This window comes from Salvelinus namaycush, chromosome 11 (assembly GCF_016432855.1).
Source record: "Salvelinus namaycush isolate Seneca chromosome 11, SaNama_1.0, whole genome shotgun sequence".
Taxonomy (NCBI): domain Eukaryota; kingdom Metazoa; phylum Chordata; class Actinopteri; order Salmoniformes; family Salmonidae; genus Salvelinus; species Salvelinus namaycush.
The window spans coordinates 27,621,332-27,640,175 of NC_052317.1; the positions used below are offsets into that span (position 1 = coordinate 27,621,332).

An 18,844-nucleotide genomic window follows, 5' to 3' on the forward strand; every position below is an offset into this window, starting at 1 on the left:
GGGGTTGGACTGAGGAGGGGTCTCGAATTGTTGAGGGACAGCTATTGGGGAACTTTGGAGGGTTCGGGTTCACGTTTTTTGGCCTGGTGGGAGATCTGTCAACGTGCCCTTGAGCAGGGCATTGAACCTGGATGCTTCTGTGTGTCGGTATGAATGGGAGTCTGTTGGATGACTGGTATGATGAAGTTGTTGAGCGGCTTCACTGCAAGTATATTGTATGTTTTGGATAGTCAATAAAAAAAATGTTTTAAAAAGAAGTTAGAGGTAGTTTTGCGAGCCAATGCTAACTGACACTAGCTTAGCACAGGGGTTCCCAAACTTTTTAATTCGTGGCCCCCCTTCCAGCATTGGGGAATATCCCGCGCCCTCCGCACGCTCCACGTATATTTCTATGGGCACAAGCACTGTTCATGACACAAACTGTTCACACCCCTCTTGTTAGTTGAGAGAATTTTGCAGGTTTAAAGCTTATTTCCTGCCATTCTACACATTTGTCATGGGGTGCAAAGAACAATTTTGCCGTTTTAAAGCAAATTTTCATGTAATTCTATACATTTTGCCATGTCTAATGTGTATTCAGGTTACGAAAAAAAGAAAGTATGGGAACTGTAAAAATATCTGAAAAATATGAAGTGGATATGAACACACACATACTCAATTACATGCTCGCTAACACATACAGACTTACACACACACCTGATCTCATTGTCTTCTCTCGCTTTCTCTCTTTTCTTCTCTCCCTCTCTCTCTATTGTCGAGAACTGTTTTATAATTGAATGTGTTTATTTTTTGTCTCTTTTTTTATGTATTTGTCTATACGTTTATATATGTTTACAACAAGCAAGGGAAAGATATCAGAGTAGGGGCATTGGGGAATAATAACATATTGTACGGAATACATTTGTACTGTAGTGAAGCCGTCTCTAGAGTAATGCAAGGTCTCTTTCATGATCATGTGAAACGTCATTTGCTATGGAAATGGTGGGATGTGTTTTTCAATGATGCAACTATGACGGTGATACGATATGGATTACAATTATCATCATGAATATTAAGAGTTATTATTTATTTGGACATCACACATTATAGTCTTACTCTTATACAGACATCGTACACACTCTCACTAAATCACATCCAATATCACATCAACCTACTCAGATTTACTACACACATAATGTCTTGTCTCAATTTACTAACACATTTCTAACATCTGTGGCATTGACTCACAGGCAAACAGGCAAGGGAATAAAACAAATATTGCTAGAACCTATTTCTTGAATTCTAAATATCAGACATTTGACATCCCTTGCCTCTAATTTTGACCGTCATAATACCTCTGATGGCAGTAACTTTACAAGCACTAATTATGGTCAGTTTAGACTGAGAATAGTATCTAGTTATGGTAAGGGGTGAAATAAGTATAGCCAGTTATTATTTTTTTATTTCACCTTTATTTAACCAGGTAGGCTAGTTGAGAACAAGTTCTCATTTACAACTGAGACCTGGCCAAGATAAAGCAAAGCAGTACGACACAAACAACAACACAGGGTTACACATGGAATAAACAAGCGTACAGTCAATAACACAATAGAAAAAAAGAAAGTCTATATACAGTGTGTGCAAATGGCGTGAGGAGGTAAGGCAATAAATAGGCCATAGTAGCGAAGTAATTACAATTTAGCAGATTAACACTGGAGTGATAAATGAGCAGATGATGATGTGCAAGTAGAGATACTGGTGTGCAAAAGAGCAGAAAAGTAAATAAAAACAATATGGGGATGAGGTAGGTGGGTAGGTAACGGTTTAGCAGATTATAAAAAAAGATCTGTCTTTACATGGCTGAAAGAAAAGGAATATAACATACTGTTTACAGGAAACTCACTCTACATCCTTAGTTGCGTGGAAAAGGGAATGGGGTGGTGAAATAGTTTTCTGTCATGGAGAAAGGAACTCAAAAGGCGTGATGATATTAATTAACAAAAATATCAATCTGAATGTGCAAATAGTCAGGAATGATTCGCAAGGAAGGTGGATCCTTTTGATTAACCTATATGGTCCAAATCAGGATGATCTATACTTCTTTGAAAACATTTATACCAATTTATTGAAGTTACAGGCAACAAATTATCAAATCATTATGGTAGGAGACTATAACACAGTGTTAAGTACCTCAATGGACCGTAAAACTCTACAAACTATCATCACCGTACCCTTAAGGAAATCACAAATATTATGGACACATTAGAAATAGTGGATATTTGGAGACTAAAAAACCCAGACCTAGTGAGATATACATGGAGGAGACTTAATCAAGCTAGTCGTCTTGACTACTTTCTTGTCTATTTCTCTCTTGCATCAAAGGTCAAAAAAGTTTTAATAAGAGACAGAATGCGATGGGATCATCATCTAATTGGCATTCACATAACTTAGTGTTTCCACGTGGACGGGGATATTGGAAATTTAATCCAAGTTTACTGGAGAACAACTTATTTTTAACCAAGACAAAATAATTTATAACTGAATTTTTCCAGTATAATATAGGTTCAGCAAATCCCCTTATTGTTTGGGATACCTTTAAATGTACCTTCAGAGGTCGTTCAATTCAATATTCATCAATAATAAAAAAGCAGTTTCTGGCTAAAGAGACAAGACTAACAAGGGAAATCCATTAACTAATAAAAACGATACTACAGAGATACAAAATAAGTTAGAGGATAAACAAGAAGAACTTGAGTAACTTATTCAAGAACGTTCTAATGTAATCTATTACAAAAATAAAGCAAACTGGATGGAATATGGAGAAAAATGCACAAAATTCTTCCTGAATCTCCAATACAGGAACACTAACAAAAAGACTTTGCAGAATCTCTTTACCTTTAGACGAGTCATCTATGATTCCCCCGAATTATATTTTATAAGAGGAAACGAATTATTTTAGCAGATGTTCTCTTTTCCGTCTAATCCTCTCCCACTGAATGAAGATTACGTTAAGGAATTCTTTCCAAATAATATAAAAAATGGAAAATTAACAAATGTACAGAAAAATCAGTGCGAAGGCCAAATTTCAGAGGAAGAACTTTTTGAGGCTATTAAATCCTTTCAATCTGGAAAAACCCCAGGGCTTGATGGCATACCGATAAAGGTATATCAAGCCTTTTTTGATATACTTAAAGCTCCATTGTTAGATTGTTTTAACTAGTCCTATGTAAATGGTAGTCTGTCAGGTACTCAGCAGGAAGGTCTGATTTCACTATTATTAAAACAAGACTCAGACTGGGTCTTTATATTTGCCATCTATCTAAAAAACTGGAGGCCCCTTACACTTCAATGTTGTGATGCAAAAATACATGCCTATCTATATAATGAATATGAATTGGGTGGGTTGAGATTATTAATATAAAAGCACTAAACCTCTCTCTAAAAGCTTTGCTTATTCAAAAGTTTTACTTGAACCCTAAATGGTTCTCAAGTAGATTACTAAGAAAAGCTCATCCGTTGTTTAAAAATGACCTTTTTGCCTTTGTGCAGATTGCCATGTCTCATTTTCGATTAATTGAAAATGATACTTTGAAAAGATTATCTCTCTCTTTCAAACAAGCATTGCAGAGCTGGCTACAATTAAAATTTCATCCCCCTGAAAAGATTACAACAAATATTATGGCTGAACTCGAATGTGCTGGTTGATAAAATACCTGTATTTATGGGAAAGATGTTTGAAAAGGGTATTTTGTTCTTAAACAATATTGTAAATTGGAATGGTAGAGTTATGTCCTTCGTGGAGTTATCAGAATTGTACGGGAAGGTCTGCTCGTTCCAAGAGTACAACCAATTGATTACAGCATTACCCCAAAAATGGAGGAGGCAGGTGGCAGCGGGAGGAGGTAGGGAACTGGTCTGTCTGCCCAATATAAAGGATCAAAACTGACAGAGAAATAAAAGTAGCATAAATAGGAAAGTATAACAGTTTCATTTGAGGACCAGGATGTTGACAACTGTGCCGTACAGATTGCAACATAGTTGGGAAGAGATTTTTGATGTACCGATTCCATGTATGAGTTGATATATAAAACAACGCAAGATTCAAGACCGTGCTTTTCAGCTAAAATTATTATATAGAATTCTTGCCACCAACAAAATGTTGAAAATTTGGGGCATAAAATCATCGAAGTTCTGCAGATTTTGTTGTGAGGATACAGAATCAATAGACCATTTATTTTGGTATTGCCCCCAGGTAGCCTGTTTCTGGTCTCAGGTTCAGGAATTGCTGAAAATGCATAGCATTGATCTAAAATTGACCCTCGAAATAGTACTGTTCGGAGATCTGGAGAGACCGGGTCAGTCAATTACTAATACTGTTAGTAAAAGTATTTCTCTTCAACTCGCAATCTGTAGATTCTATTCGATTAGATGGATTGAAATTGTACGTTAACCATCACAGCATAGTTGACACACACATGTAATAGTGACAGACATACAACAAATATATACAGTTGGCATTGCTGTTATGATTTTAGTTGTCCTTGATGTCCTTTGTTTAACTTTCCCCCCCCCTTTTTTTTTTGCATTGATGTTTGCTGTTTTCTTCTGTCTTTTTCTTTTTTCTCTTTAGTTCATTCTCTTGGTTGTTGGTGCATTGGGGGGTTCTTGGGGGTGGGGAATGGAATTAATTGTATTTAATATTTTTCTTCTTGTGGGGGGACTGTGGGAGGGGTCTTGAATGGTATTGACCCTGGATGCTTCTGTGTGTTGCTACAAAAATAAGTTTGAGGTAGTTTTGCGAGCCAATGCTAACTGGCGTTAGCGCTAGATTAGCACAGGGTTTCCAAACTTTTTCACTCGGGGCCCCACTTCCAGCATTGGCTTGTCTAATGTGTATTCATGTAATATTTCAGTGACAAAAGAATTACAACAATATACAGTTGAGTCGGAAGTTTACCAACACTTAGGTTGGAGTCATTAAAACTAGCTTTTCAACCACTCCACAAATTTCTTCTTAACAAACTATAGTTTTGGCAAGTCGGTTTGGACATCTACTTTGTGCATGTCACAAGTAATTAGTACAACAATTGTTTACAGACATATTATTTCACTTATAATTCATTGTATCACAATTCCAGTGGGTCAGAAGTTAACATACATAAGTTGACTGTGCCTTTAAACAGCTTGGAAAATTCCAGAAAATGAGGTCATGGCTTTAGAACAGTGGTTCTTAACCTGGGTTCGATCGAACCCCAGGGGTTCGGTGAGTCAGTCTCAGGGGTTCGGCGGAGGTCAAGACACACATCCGACTCATATGATTCGTGATGACACGCCCCGCTTGGCCGTCATTGGCTGCAGGTGATCACGCTACATCGCTTGGCCTATCTGTGCTGCAGGGAATTTGGTGCGCTCAGTAGTCGACTTGTGACTGTCGTGATGGTACGTCTTGTGATTTCTTTCTTAATATTTTAATCCCTTCATACTTACTATGTCGAGCAAAAAAAGAAAGTGGTCGGACGAATATGTACAATATGGATTCACATGTATAACGGAACGTGATGGGAGTCAGCGTCCTAACTGCATGATTTGCAATGCCAAGTTGAGCAATTCTAGTCTAGCACCGGCAAAACTAAGAGAACACTTCCTTAAGCTGCATGGAGATGGAAAATACAAGAACACAACGCTCGCTGAATTCAAGGTGAAGAGAGCCAGATTCGATGAAAAGGCTACTCTGCCTGTTCTCGGCTTTGTACCCATCAACAAACCGATCCTCACAGCATCGTACGAAGTTGCTTACCTGATCGCAAAGCAGGGCAAACCACACACCATTGGTGAAACACTCATAAAACCAGCTGTGTTGAAGATGGCGAATATCATCCTGGGAAAAGAGGCAAAATTCAGCCTTCAACTCGACGAGACCACAGACGTTTCCAATCTAAGCCAGCTTGCTGTATTCGTGCGCTATGTGAAAGACGACGTGATAAAGGAAGATTTTTTATTTTGTAAGCCTCTTACAACAACAACTAAGGCAGCCGATGTGAAGAAACTTGTGGATGACTTCTTCAAAGACAACAATCTTTCGTGGGATATGGTTTCTGCAGTTTGTTCGGACGGAGCTCCAGTCATGCTGGGAAGAAAGTCTGGTTTTGGTGCGCTAGTGAAAGCCGATGCACCACACATCATTGTTACGCATTGTATTCTGCACAGGCATGCGTTGGCAACAAAAACCTTGCCTCCAAAACTGGCAGAAGTATTAAAAATTGTAGTGGAATGCGTGAACTATGTGCGAACTAGTGCTCTGAGGCACCGCATCTTCAGTGAGCTGTGTAAAGAAATGGGCTCTGAATTCGAGGTACTTCTGTACCATTCTAACGTTCGGTGGTTATCCCGGGGACAGGTGCTGAATCATGTTTTTGCAGTGCGTGTGGAATTAGCCCTGTTTTTGCAAGAGCACCAACATTGTCATGCAGATTGCTTAAAAAATTCTGAGTTCATTCTCATTTTAGCGTACATGGCTGATATCTTTGCAGCTCTCAATCATCTCAATCAAAAGATGCAGGGCGGTGGAGTCAACATCATCGAAGCGGAGGAAAACCTGAAGGCTTTTCAAAAAAAGCTACCGTTATGGAAACGACGAACAGAGAACGATAACTTCGCAAACTTTCCCCTGCTGGACAACTGTGTAAGTAAGATCGAAGATGTATCTGGAATCGGAGACATTTCTGTACCGGCGGAACTGAAGCAAGCAATTGCCACGCACTTAGATGAGCTTGCAAAGTCTCTCGACGGATACTTCCCTACAAGAGAGTCATATCCAGCATGGGTGAGACAGCCGTTCACGTTTAGTGTTGAGACAACAGATGTCAATGATGAATACCTCGATGAAATCCAGAGCCAGGTTCAACAGCAACTCTTCAGAACAACAACGCTTTCAACGTTTTGGTGTCAACAAATGGTAACGTACCCTGTTATTGCTAAAAAGCTCTGGAGATTTTCATACCGTTTGTTACAACATATCTTTGCGAGCAATCCTTTTCGAGGATGCTGGACATAAAAACGAAGAAAAGGAACAGACTTTGTTGCGAAAATGACATGAGAGTGGCACTTGCCAAGGTGAAGCCGCGCATTTCTGAACTGGTCTCTGAAAGGCAACAGCAGAAGTCACACTGATTTGCAGTAAATATTCATTATTATGTTTTTGTGTGAAAATCATGTTTTGATGATTTTGTTCTTTGAACACACGGTGTTGATGTTGATGCACGGTTCATTTTGTGCACCAGTAAAATATATACCTATGTTTTGAATTTGAAAAAATCATATTTTATTTTTCCAATTAAGAAGGGTTCGGTGAATGCGCATATGAAACTGGTGGGGTTCAGTACCTCCAACAAGGTTAAGAACCACTGCTTTAGAAGCTTCTGATTGACATAATTTTTTATATAAAACATTTTTTACCCCCTTTTTCTCCCCAATTTCGTGGTATCCAATTGTTAGTAGTTACTGTCTTGTCTCATCGCTACAACTCCCGTACGGGCTCGGGAGAGACGAAAGTTGAGAGCCATGCGTCCTCCGAAACACAACCCAACCAAGCCGCACTGCTTCTTAACACAGCGCCCATCCAACCCGGAAGCCAGCCGCACCAATGTGTCGGAGGAAACACCGTACACCTAGCGACCTGGTCAGCGTGCACTGCGCCCGGCCCGCCACAGGAGTCGCTAGTGCGCGATGAGACAAGGATATCCCTACTGGCCAAACCCTCCCTAACCCGGACGACGCTAGGCCAATTGTGCTTCGCCCCACGGACCTCCCGGTCGCGGCCGGCTGCGACAGAGCCTGGGCTCGAACCCAGAGTTTCTGGTGGCACAGCTAGCACTGCGATACAGTGCCTTAGACCACTGCGCCACCCGGGAGGCCCTGATTGACATAATTTGAGTCAATTGGAGGTGTACATGTGGATGTATTTCAAGGCCTACTGTCAAACTCAGTGCCTCTTTGCTTGACATCATGGGAAAATCAAAAGAAATCAGCCAAGACCTCAGAAAAAAATTGTAGACCTCAACAAGTCTGGTTCATCCTTGGGAGCAATTTCCAAATGCCTGAAGGTACCACGTTCATCTGTACAAACAATAGTACGCAAGTATAAACACCATGGGGCCACGTAGCAGTCATACCGCTCATGAAGGAGACGCATTCTGTCTCCTAGAGATGAACGTACTTTGGTGTGAAAAGTGCAAATCAATCCCAGAATAACAGCAAAGGACCTTGTGAAGATGCTGGAGGGAACAGGTACAAAGTATCTATATCCACAGTAAAACGAGTCCTATATCAACATAACCTGAAAGAACACTCAGCAAGGAAGAAGCCACTGCTCCAAAACCGCCATAAAAAAGCCAGACTACGGTTTGCAACTGCACATGGGGACAAAGATCGTACTTTTTGGAGAGATGTCTAATGAAACAAAAATAGAACTGTAATGACCATCATTATGTTTGGAGGAAAAAGGGGGAGGCTTCCAAGCCGAAGGACACCATCCCAACCATGAAGCACGGGGGTGGCAGCATCAAGTTGTGGGGGTGCTTTGTTGCAGGAGGGACTGGTGCACTTCACAAAATAGATGGCATCATGAGGTAGGAAAATGATGTGGATATATTGAAGCAACATCTCAAGACTTCAATCAGGAAGTTAAAGCTTGGTCGCAAATGGTCTTCCAAATGGACAATAACCCCAAGCATACTTCCAAAGTTGTAGCAAAATGGCTTAAGGACAACAAAGTCAAGGTATTGGAGTAGCCATTACAAAGCCCTGACATCAATCCTATAGAAAATTTGTGGGCGGAACTGAAAAAGCATGTGCGAGCAAGGAGGCCTATAAACCTGAGTTAGTTACACCAGCTGTGTCAAGAGGAATGGGACAAAATTCACCCAACTTATTGTGGGAAGCTTGTGGAAGGCTACCCAAAACTTCCCAAAAAGTTAAACAATTTAAAGGCAATGATATCAAATACTAATTGAGTGTATGTAAACTTCTGACCCACTGGGAATATGATGGAAGAAATAAAAGCTGAAATAAATAATTCTCTACTATTATTCTGACATTTCACATTCTTAAAATAAAGTGGTGATCCTAACTGACCTAAGACAAGGAATTTTTACTAGGATTAAATGTCAGGAATTGTAGAAAACTGAGTTAAAATGTATTTGGCTACGTGTATGTAATCTTCCGACTTCAACTGTATATGGGCTAATAAAAACGAAATATAAAATCAGTAGCTGACATGGGCTAGTTGATCTGGACATTTCTGACAAGGTATGCAATGACTAACGTGACAAGGAACTGACGATGCACTAACCAGTTTCGAAATTGCTCCTCGTACTTTCTACTATTACAACTTTCAGAAGTAAGTTTAAAGCCAGACTGAGTTCCTTTAAAAAAGAAAATAAAAAAATTGAGGGGGGGCTGACCCCCACTGCTGACCCTTCGGGGCGGGCCCCACAGTTTGGGAACCACTGGCCTAGTGCAACGACGAAGTCTAGCTGTACCTGAAGACTTCATCTTTGCCCTTAGCTAGTTAGCATTGGCTGGTGAAACTACCTCTTACTTCATCATACTGGATACAGAGACATAACAATTGTATCCACGAGTTCATCTGACTCTGGGGAAGTAGATAACTATCCCTTTAAAGACCAAGCATTGTCTAGTCACGGCCATGTTCATTTATATACCACATAATGATACCACATATTATCTCTGCAGTTTATCTTAATGAATCTTATCCGTTAACTACTGTTGATCATTACATTTTATTTCTCGTGTCTCATAGTGCCCTTGCTCTCCCGTATTTTGCCATCTGATAACTGCAAGATCTACAAGCAGGGGATCAACATCAGGTAAGGCATCACATACACGTTTGACACAGACGCCAGCTACAAGTTGTGAGGATTATAGCTGGCGTGTGCAACCACTCATCTCCCAGAGTTAACCCATTACACTTTTTCTCCTTCTCTCTCTTTCTCCTTTGACAGACTGGACACAACTTTGATAGACTTCTCAGATATGAAGTGTCAGAGAGGAGACCTCAGCTTCATCTTTAACGGAGATGCTCCGCCCTCCAAGTCCTTCTATGTCTTGGACAATGAGCAGAAGGTGTACCAGCGGATACACCACGAGGTGATCTATATGGTTTGGTACCATGTCCTCCAAACCACCCAACCTCACATGAATGTGATCTATATGGTCTGGCACCATGTTCTCCAAGCCACCCAACCTTACACGAATGTTTCTATTGCCCTGGCAAAGGTTGATTGATTGAAAGATCAGTTATTGTTACAATGGATCATCTTTTTTTTCTTCTGGAATCTTATGTGTGTGGAAGTTCTCTTTTCACCATGTCCCCTTTAAAGATAATGGGACCTATTGAATTCTGTGATGTCATTATGATGATGATTATGATGACTGCCTGATGTGTCCCTGCAGGAGTCTGAGATGGAGACTGAGGAGGAGGTGGACATCCTGATGAGCAGTGATGTCTATTCTGCCACCCTGTCCACCAAATCTATCACCTTCTCCCGCAGTCAGATCGGCTGGCTCTTCAGGCAGGACAAGACGGTAAGCACCCCTCCCGGTTCCGGTCCTGTTCAATAGGCAATTTATTTTGTTGAAACACAGCAGAATGTGGGGAGGGGTGCAGGGGTCACTGGAATATAGAGGAAATAATACAATTGGTCTCTGATCATAAGCTGTGTTTTATTTATATTTATTTAACCTTTATTTAACTAGGCAAGTCAGTTAAGAACAAATTCTTATTTACAATGACGGCCTACCAAAAGGCAAAAGGCCTCCTGCGGGGACGGGAGCTGGGATTAAAAATGTAAAATAAAATAGAAATATAGGACATAACACACATCACGACAAGAGAGACAACACAACACTACATAAAGACAGACCTAAGACAACAACATAGCAAGGCAGCATGGTAGCAGCACAACATGACAACAACATGGTAGCAACACCACATGGCAGCAGCACATGGTAACAGCACATAACATGGTACAAACATTATTGGGCACAGACAACAGCACAAAGGGCAAGAAGGTAGAGACAACAATACATCACGCAAATCAGCCACAACTGTCAGTAAGAGTGTCCATGATTGAGTCTTTGAATAAAGAGATTGAGATAAAACTGTCCAGTTTGAGTGTTTGTTGCAGCTCGTTCCAGTCGCTAGCTGCAGCGAACTGAAAAGACGAGCGACCCGGGGATGTGTGTGCTTTGGGGACCTTTAACAGAATGTGACTGGCAGAACGGGTTTTGTATGTGGAGGATGAGGGCTGCAGTAGATATCTCAGATAGGGGGGAGTGAGGCATAAGAGGGTTTTATAAATAAGCATCAACCAGTGATGTGTCCTATAAGGAGCATTGGTGGCAAATCTGATGGCCCGAATGGTAAAGAACGTCTAGCCGCTCGAGAGCACCCTTACCTGCCGATCTATAAATGATGTCTCCGTAATCTAGCATGGGTAGGAGGGTCATCTGAATCAGGGTTAGTTTGGCAGCTGGGGTGAAAGAAGAGCGATTACGATAGAGGAAACCAAGTCTAGATTTAACTTTAGCCTGCAGCTTTGATATGTGCTGAGAGAAGGACAGTGTACTCTCTAGCCATACTCCCGGTAACTTGTATGAGGCGACTACCTCAAGCTCTAAACTCTGAGGTAGTAATCACACCTGTAGGGAGAGGGCCATTCTTCTTACCAAACCACATTACCTTTGTTTTGGAGGTGTTCAGAACAAGGTTAAGGGCAGAGAAAGCTTGTTGGACACTAAAAGCTTTGTTATAGAGCATTTAACACAAAATCCAGGGAGGGGCCAGCTGAGTATAAGACTGTATCATCTGCATATAAATGGATGAGAGCGCTTTCTATTGCCTGAGCTATGTTGTTGATGTCAATTGAGAAGAGCGTGGGGCCTAGGATTGAGCTTTGGGTTACTCCCTTGGTGACAGGCAGTGGCTGAGACAGCAGATGTTCTGACTTTATGCACTGCACTCTTTGAGAGAGGTAGTTCGCAAACCAGGCCAAAGACCCCTCAGAGACACCAATACTCCTTAGCCATCCCACAAGAATGGAATGGTCTACCGTATAAAAATCTTTGGCCAAGTCAATAAAAATAGCAGCACAATATTGTTTAGAATCAAGGGCAATGGTGACATCATTGAGGACCTTTAAGGTTGCAGTGACACATCCATAACCTGAGTGGAAACCAGATTGCATATCAGGGAGAATACTATAGACATCAAGAAAGCCAGTCAGTTGATTTTTCCAACACTTTTGATGAACAGGGCAAAATAGAAATAGGCCCATATCAGCTTGATCTGCCCCTTTAAATACAGGATGAACCGTGGCTGCCTTCCAAGCAATGGGAACCTCCCCAGAGAGGAGAGACAGGTTAAAAAGGTCAGAGATAGGCTTGGCGATGATAGGGACAGTAACCTTAAAGAAGAAAGGGTCTAAACAATCTGACCCAGATGGTTATTTGGGGTCAAGTTTAAGGAGCTCCTTTAGCACCTCGGACTCAGTGACCGCTTGCAGGGAGAAACTGTGTAGCAGGGCATGGGAAAAGGAGGGAGGAGCATCGGGGCTAGTTGCATTAGAAGGGGTGGGAGATGAGGAAACATTGGACGGGCAAGGAGGCATGGCTGAGTCAAATAGGAATCCTGACTTATTGAAGAGCTCAGCTATGTGCTTCTTGTCAGTAACAACCCCATCATCAACATTAATGGCCAGCTGTGAGGAGGAGAGTTTATTCTCCAGATCTTTAACCGGTTTCCAGAACTTCTTGGGGTTAGACCCACAGAGAGAGAACTGCTCTGCTCTTCCGGATAGCCTGAGTGCACTTATTTCTCATTTGCCTGAACGAGAGCCAGTCAGCCTGACTATGCGTGTGCCGAGCCTTTCGCCAACTGCAATTCTTGAGGTGGAGTAACTCTGTAAGATCACGGTCGAACCAGGGGCTGAACCTGTTTTTAATTCTCATTTTCTTTATAGGGGCGTGTTTGTTAACAATACCACTGAAAACATTTGTTTAAAAGTCCAAGCTTCTTCGACAGAGGGGAGCAAACTGATTCCATACCATTTAACAGAGGCCAGTTCATGAAGGAAGGGTTGCTCATTAAAGTTTTTTAGCAAGCGTCTATGACAAATCAGGAGAGGTCGTTTCATTGAGCAGCCATTATGAACACAGGCTGTAAAACAGTGATCACTGTATGTACTGTATAGGTAATAGGGTGTCATTAATAATGCAGCCACCAGTGTTTATTATGCATCTGGCTTGTGTCTGTCCCTGCAGGAGAGAGTTGGTAACTTCCTGGCTGACTTCTACTCTGTGAACGGCCTGGTGCTGGAGTCCAGGAAACGGCGGGAGCATCTGAGTGAGGAGGACGTCTTGAGGAACAAGGCCATCATGGAGAGCCTGAGCAAAGGAGGGAACCTGGTGGAGCAGAACTATGAGGTGAGGGAGGGACTTGGATGGAGGGAGGGAGGCTTTGGGTCTTCTTCAGTAGTGGGTGTGGTTTTGGTGCACATAATATGGATATGTGGTTATGATGCATAAAGGAAAGCCTACATGTGGTGATCTTCCTCTGTCTTTCCCTCAGCCTCAGAGAAGGCTGTCCCTCACGGCTCCAGACCCCAACACTATCTCCTGGGAGGAGTACATTTCTGCAGAGCACGGAAAGTAAGCCCTGCTTTATTCCTTTTAAGAAAGGTCACAGATGACACTACTGTCCAGATTAATATCAAGCCAATGTTTATTATTGAGTTATTTCATTGAAGATCGTTACTAGCAGTGGCTTACTATTAAACCTCCAAACGTATACGCCAATGGTGCTGACTTAGCGTGTTTGTGTGTGTGTTCATCCCCAGGGCACCTCATCTTGGGAGAGAGCTTGTGTGTAAGGAGAGCAAGAAGAACTTCAAAGCGACCGTAGCCATGAGCCAGGACTTCCCTCTGGGCATTGAGTCGTGAGTAGAATCCCTCCTCTTATTGGCTAGTAGTCTCTCATCAGTCTCACCACTGACTGTAGTGCATTTGGAAACGTCCATGTATTTATCGTTATTGTGCACACAGGTTCTGATTAAATGTATATTAGGCGGATGCAGATCGCCTATTCAGAAAAGTTCTTGTCTCGCAAATTCTTTTGGAAGGCCTCATGATTTTAGGTACATTTTAAGTTTGATTGAATAGGATCTAGGCTAGTAATGTACTGTTAGAATAATGCATACATCAATTCAAAATAAGTGTTTGGCACTGACCCTTTTTTCTGTCCTCTTCCAGGTTACTGAATGTGTTGGAGGTCATAGCCCCATTCAAACATTTCAACAAACTAAGAGAATTTGTTCAAATGAAGCTTCCTCCTGGGTTTCCAGTCAAGCTTGGTATGAATCTATTGAACACTGAACTAAAATATAAATGCAACATATAAAGTGTTGGTCCCATGTTTCATGAGCTAAAATATAATATCCCTGAAATTTTTCATAAGCACAAAAAGTGTATTTCTCACAAATTTTGGTTACAAATTTGTTTACATCCCTGTTAGTGAGCATTTCTCCTTTGGCAAGATAATCCATCCACCTGACAGGTGTGGCATATCAAGAAACTGATTAAACAACATGATCATTACACAGGTACACCTTGTGCTGGGGACAGTAAAAGGCCACTCTAAAATGTGCAGTTTTGTCACACAACAACATGTTGCCTGCAATAATGTCCACCAGAGCTGCTGCCAGATAATTTCATGTTAATTTCTCTAGCGTAAACCACCTCCAGGGCGACAGGTAGCCTAGCGGTTAGAGCGTTGGGCCAGTAACCGAAAGGTTGCTGGATCGAATCCCCAAGATGACAAGGTAAAAATCTGCCGTTCTGCCCCTGAGCCCACTGTTCCCCGGGCGCCGAAGACGTGGATGTCGATTAAGGCAGCCCTCCGCACCTCTCTGATTCAGAGGAGTTGGGTTAAATGCGGAAGACACATTTCAGTTGAAGGCATTCAGTTGTAAAACTGACTAGGTATTCCCCTTTCCCAACATCGTTTTGGAGAATTTGGCAGTACGTCCAACCGTCCTCACAACCGCAGAGTGTATGGTGTTGTGTGGGAGAGCGATTGCTGATGTCAACGTTGTGAACAGAGTGCCCCATGGTGGCGGTGGGGTTATGGTATGGACAGGCATAAGCTACGGACAATGAACACAATTGCATTTTATGGATGCCGATTTGAATGCACAGAGATACTGTGATGAGATCCTGAGGCCCATGGTCGTGCCATTCACCCGCCGCCATCACCTCATTGTTCAGCATGATAATGCACAGGCCCATGTCGCAAGGATCTGTACACAATTCCTGGAAGCTGAAAATGTCCCAGTTCTTCCAAGGCCTGCCTACTCACCAGACATGTCACCCATTGCACATTTTTTGGCATGCTCTGGATCGACATGTACTACAGCATGTTCCAGTACCCGACAATATTCAGCAACTTCACACAGCCATTGAAGAGGAGTGGGACAACATTCCACAGAGCACAGTCAACAGCCTGATCCATGCTATGCGAAGGAGATGTCGAGCTGCATGAAGCAAATGGTGGTCACAACAGATACTGACTGGCTTTCTGATCCACGCCCCTACCTTTTTTTTCAAGTACCTGTGACCAAAAGATGCATATCTGTAGTCCCAGTCATGTGAAATCCATCAATTAGGGCCTAATGACTTTATTTCAATTGACTGATTTCCTTATATGATCTCTAACTCAGAAAAATCTTAGAAATTGTTTCATGTTGCGTTTATATTTTGGTTCAGTATATATTGCATTTGGAAAGTATTCAGACCCCTTGACTTTTTCCACATTTTGTTAATTTAAGGTTTCATGTGTGTGTATATATCTCTGCGCTTCATTTAGTTAGTCTGCCTTAATTCTAAAATGTATAAAATATATTTTTTTAACCTTTATTTACATTAGTATTCAGACCCTTTGTTATGAGACTTGAAATTGAGCTCAGGTGCGTCCTGTTTCCATTGATCATCCTTGAGATGTTTCTACAACTTGATTCTTACAAGACTCTTCCTTCAGCTGGCCGCCCGGCCAAACTGAGCAATCAGGAGAGAAGGGCCTTGGTCAGGGAGGTGACCAAGAACCCTTTGATCACTCTGACAACTCCTGAGTTCCTCTGTGGAGATGGGAGAACCTTCCAGAAGGACAACCATCTCTGCAGCACTCCACCAATCAGGCCTTTACGGCAGAGTGGCCAGACGGAAGCCACTCCTCAGTAAAAGGCACATGACAGCCCGCATAGAGTTTGCCAAAAGGCACCTAAAGGACTCTGACCATGAGACCAAGATTCTTTGGTCTAATGAAACCAAGATTGAACCCTTTGGCCTGAATGCCAAGTATCACGTCTGGAGGAAACCTGGCACCATTCCTAAGGTGAAGCATGGTGGTGGCAGCACGCTGTGGGGATGTTTTTCATCGGCAGGGACTGCGAGACAAGTCAGGATCGAGGGAAAGATAAACGGAGCAAAGTACAGAGAGATCCTTGATTAAAACCTGCCTCAAAGTGCTTAGGACGTCAGACTGGGGTAAAGGTTCACACAGCCAAGACAACGCAGGAGTGGCTTCGGGACAAGTCTTTGAATGTCCTTGAGTGGCCCGGCCAGAGCCGGGACTTGAACCCGATCGAACATCTCTGGAGAAACGTTAAAATAGCTGTTCAGCGACGCTCCCCATCCAACCTGTTCAGAGCCTGAGAAGATCTGCAGAGAAGAATTGGAGGAACTCCCCAAATACAGGTGTGCCAGGCTTGTAGCGTCACACCCAAGAATACTCAAGGCTGTAATTGCAGCCAAAGGTGCTTTAACAAAGTACTGAGTAAAAGGTCTGAACACTTATGTAAATGTGATATTTCAGTTTTTAATTTTGAACAAATTTGCTAACATTTCTGTGAATCTGTTTTTGCTTTATCATTATAGGGTATTGTGTGTCGATTGATGAGGACAATTTAAAAAAAAAAAATCCATTGTAGGAAAGGCTGTAACGTAACAAAATGTGGAAAAAGTCAAGGGGTCTGAATACTTTCCGAATGCACTGTAAAATTAAATATTGTTAAATTATGAAGAAACTGACATATTAAACGCTGGAAACAACCTCTCCTATTTTTGTGTTCCAGACATCCCTGTGTTCCCCACTATCACAGCGACGGTCACCTTCCAAGAGTTTCGCTACGATGACTTTGAGGAGTCCATCTTCTCCATCCCAGCAGACTACAAGGAGGACCCCAGTCGCTTCCCTGACCTCTGACCTGGTTGTCATAGTAACCAGATGTGCCCCCGTCCCACCCGCTCGGAAACTGACAAACAGCCTCTACCTACCTACTTTTTTTAAAGGAAAATAACCAACTTAAGTTGAGACAAAATTAGAATGTGCCATCTTATTGTTTGATGTCTGTGTGTTCTGATGGAAAAAAGGGAATTATCTCTTGGCCCTGAGTGTTCAATTTGTAGATATTTCCTCATAGCAAACCAATGCAAACAGGACTCGCATTGCACCACAACCATGTTCATATGTGTAGCAATAACAGCACAAGGTCCCCCAAAAATATTTGATGTCATCTGCTTAACAACTTCATTAACCTACTACATGATCACTGCTCTGAAAAGTTATGGAGTTGACTGTGACATCTTCAATGTGCACTTTTCCAGGCTTAGCACTCACTGCATCTAGCGTCTGCCCATTGGAGACTACCCTTTTCTTATAAACTTAAGTGTTTGAAAAATAGAGACGTCATAACTGAACTGAGCATAACTTTCATATTTAAATTATGTAGATTATATAGGCCTAGTCAAAAGGGGCAACACTGTGTAGCAATACATTTCCAGTACATAAGAATGTTATTTTTAAACCTGCTGGTTTAAACAGCATTCTTACACAAATCAATACCCAAGCCTTTTGCTCGCTCGCTCACTCAGGATCCAAACACCTGTATTTTCAGGTTAGCTCATCTATCTTACCTCCTGGCTATCACCGTCTGTTTCAAGTGATTGTGTGAATTTGGGGCTCTATTCAATCCGTAGCGCTGAAGATCCGCTTTATAGTGCGATTGACAATTATAGCCAATTTTCCTGTGGTCGCAGAGACTGCATTCACGGTAAACACTGTGTTGGCTCAATCGGAAATTACCTTTACATTTTAATGCAGATCTTCCGTGATATGGATTGAATCCAGCCCTTAATGTGTTTTGTGTTTGAGAGAGGACTGTTGTACTGTACTTTAAAGGTGTGTGTGTGTGAGAACCCAGATGGGGTTTCAGGAAAGCTGTTCTAGTTTGATACTGCACTGACATTAAGTATATTTAATTGCATGCTATGTTGACCCAATTGGATTACTTATGTCCTTTTGAGTGTATATTTCCTACACACTTGTTATACCTGCTGCCATCTCGCTATCCTTTCGAATTATTCAGGAAGACCAACTTCTACCGTATAAATATTGTAACCACACTTAAAACCCTTTGGTCAAATGCATTTAGGTGCTTTTACCACTAGATTATTTCCTTGAGTGTACTACAGACTCTACATTACATTTTAGTGACAGCTTATACAGTTTGACTATCAACCTGTAAAATCCATATGGTTTTTGAAATGAGATATGACCAGCAGTAGGTAACAGTTTGGGTCATAAGAATGTGTATCTGGCTTGAGCCTACTGGTATTTAAAAATGTATTGCAGCTTTTCCAATTTCCCATTCCTTTAAATAAATCACCAGCATCATGTCTCTGCACTGCAGTGTTCCATTGTTTGCCATGGGGCAGAAAGAACATTTGACAGTTT

At 41.8% G+C, this 18,844-nt stretch overlaps 1 protein-coding gene across 2 annotated transcripts in view; it reads left to right on the forward strand.

Annotated features, from left to right (window-relative positions):
* LOC120055958 (ankyrin repeat domain-containing protein 13C-like) overlaps positions 1–18,786 on the forward strand; it is a 36,459-nt gene extending 17,673 nt beyond the window's left edge. For both annotated transcript variants that reach the window (XM_039004034.1, XM_039004035.1), the window contains 8 exons: positions 9,800–9,866; positions 10,002–10,146; positions 10,453–10,584; positions 13,321–13,482; positions 13,628–13,707; positions 13,896–13,994; positions 14,308–14,408; positions 17,184–18,786. In XM_039004034.1, coding sequence (XP_038859962.1) covers positions 9,800–9,866; positions 10,002–10,146; positions 10,453–10,584; positions 13,321–13,482; positions 13,628–13,707; positions 13,896–13,994; positions 14,308–14,408; positions 17,184–17,314 — 917 coding nt within the window. In that variant the 3' untranslated portion in view covers positions 17,315–18,786. The remainder of the gene's footprint in view (positions 1–9,799; positions 9,867–10,001; positions 10,147–10,452; positions 10,585–13,320; positions 13,483–13,627; positions 13,708–13,895; positions 13,995–14,307; positions 14,409–17,183) is intronic.
* Positions 18,787–18,844: the final 58 nt, after the last annotated feature.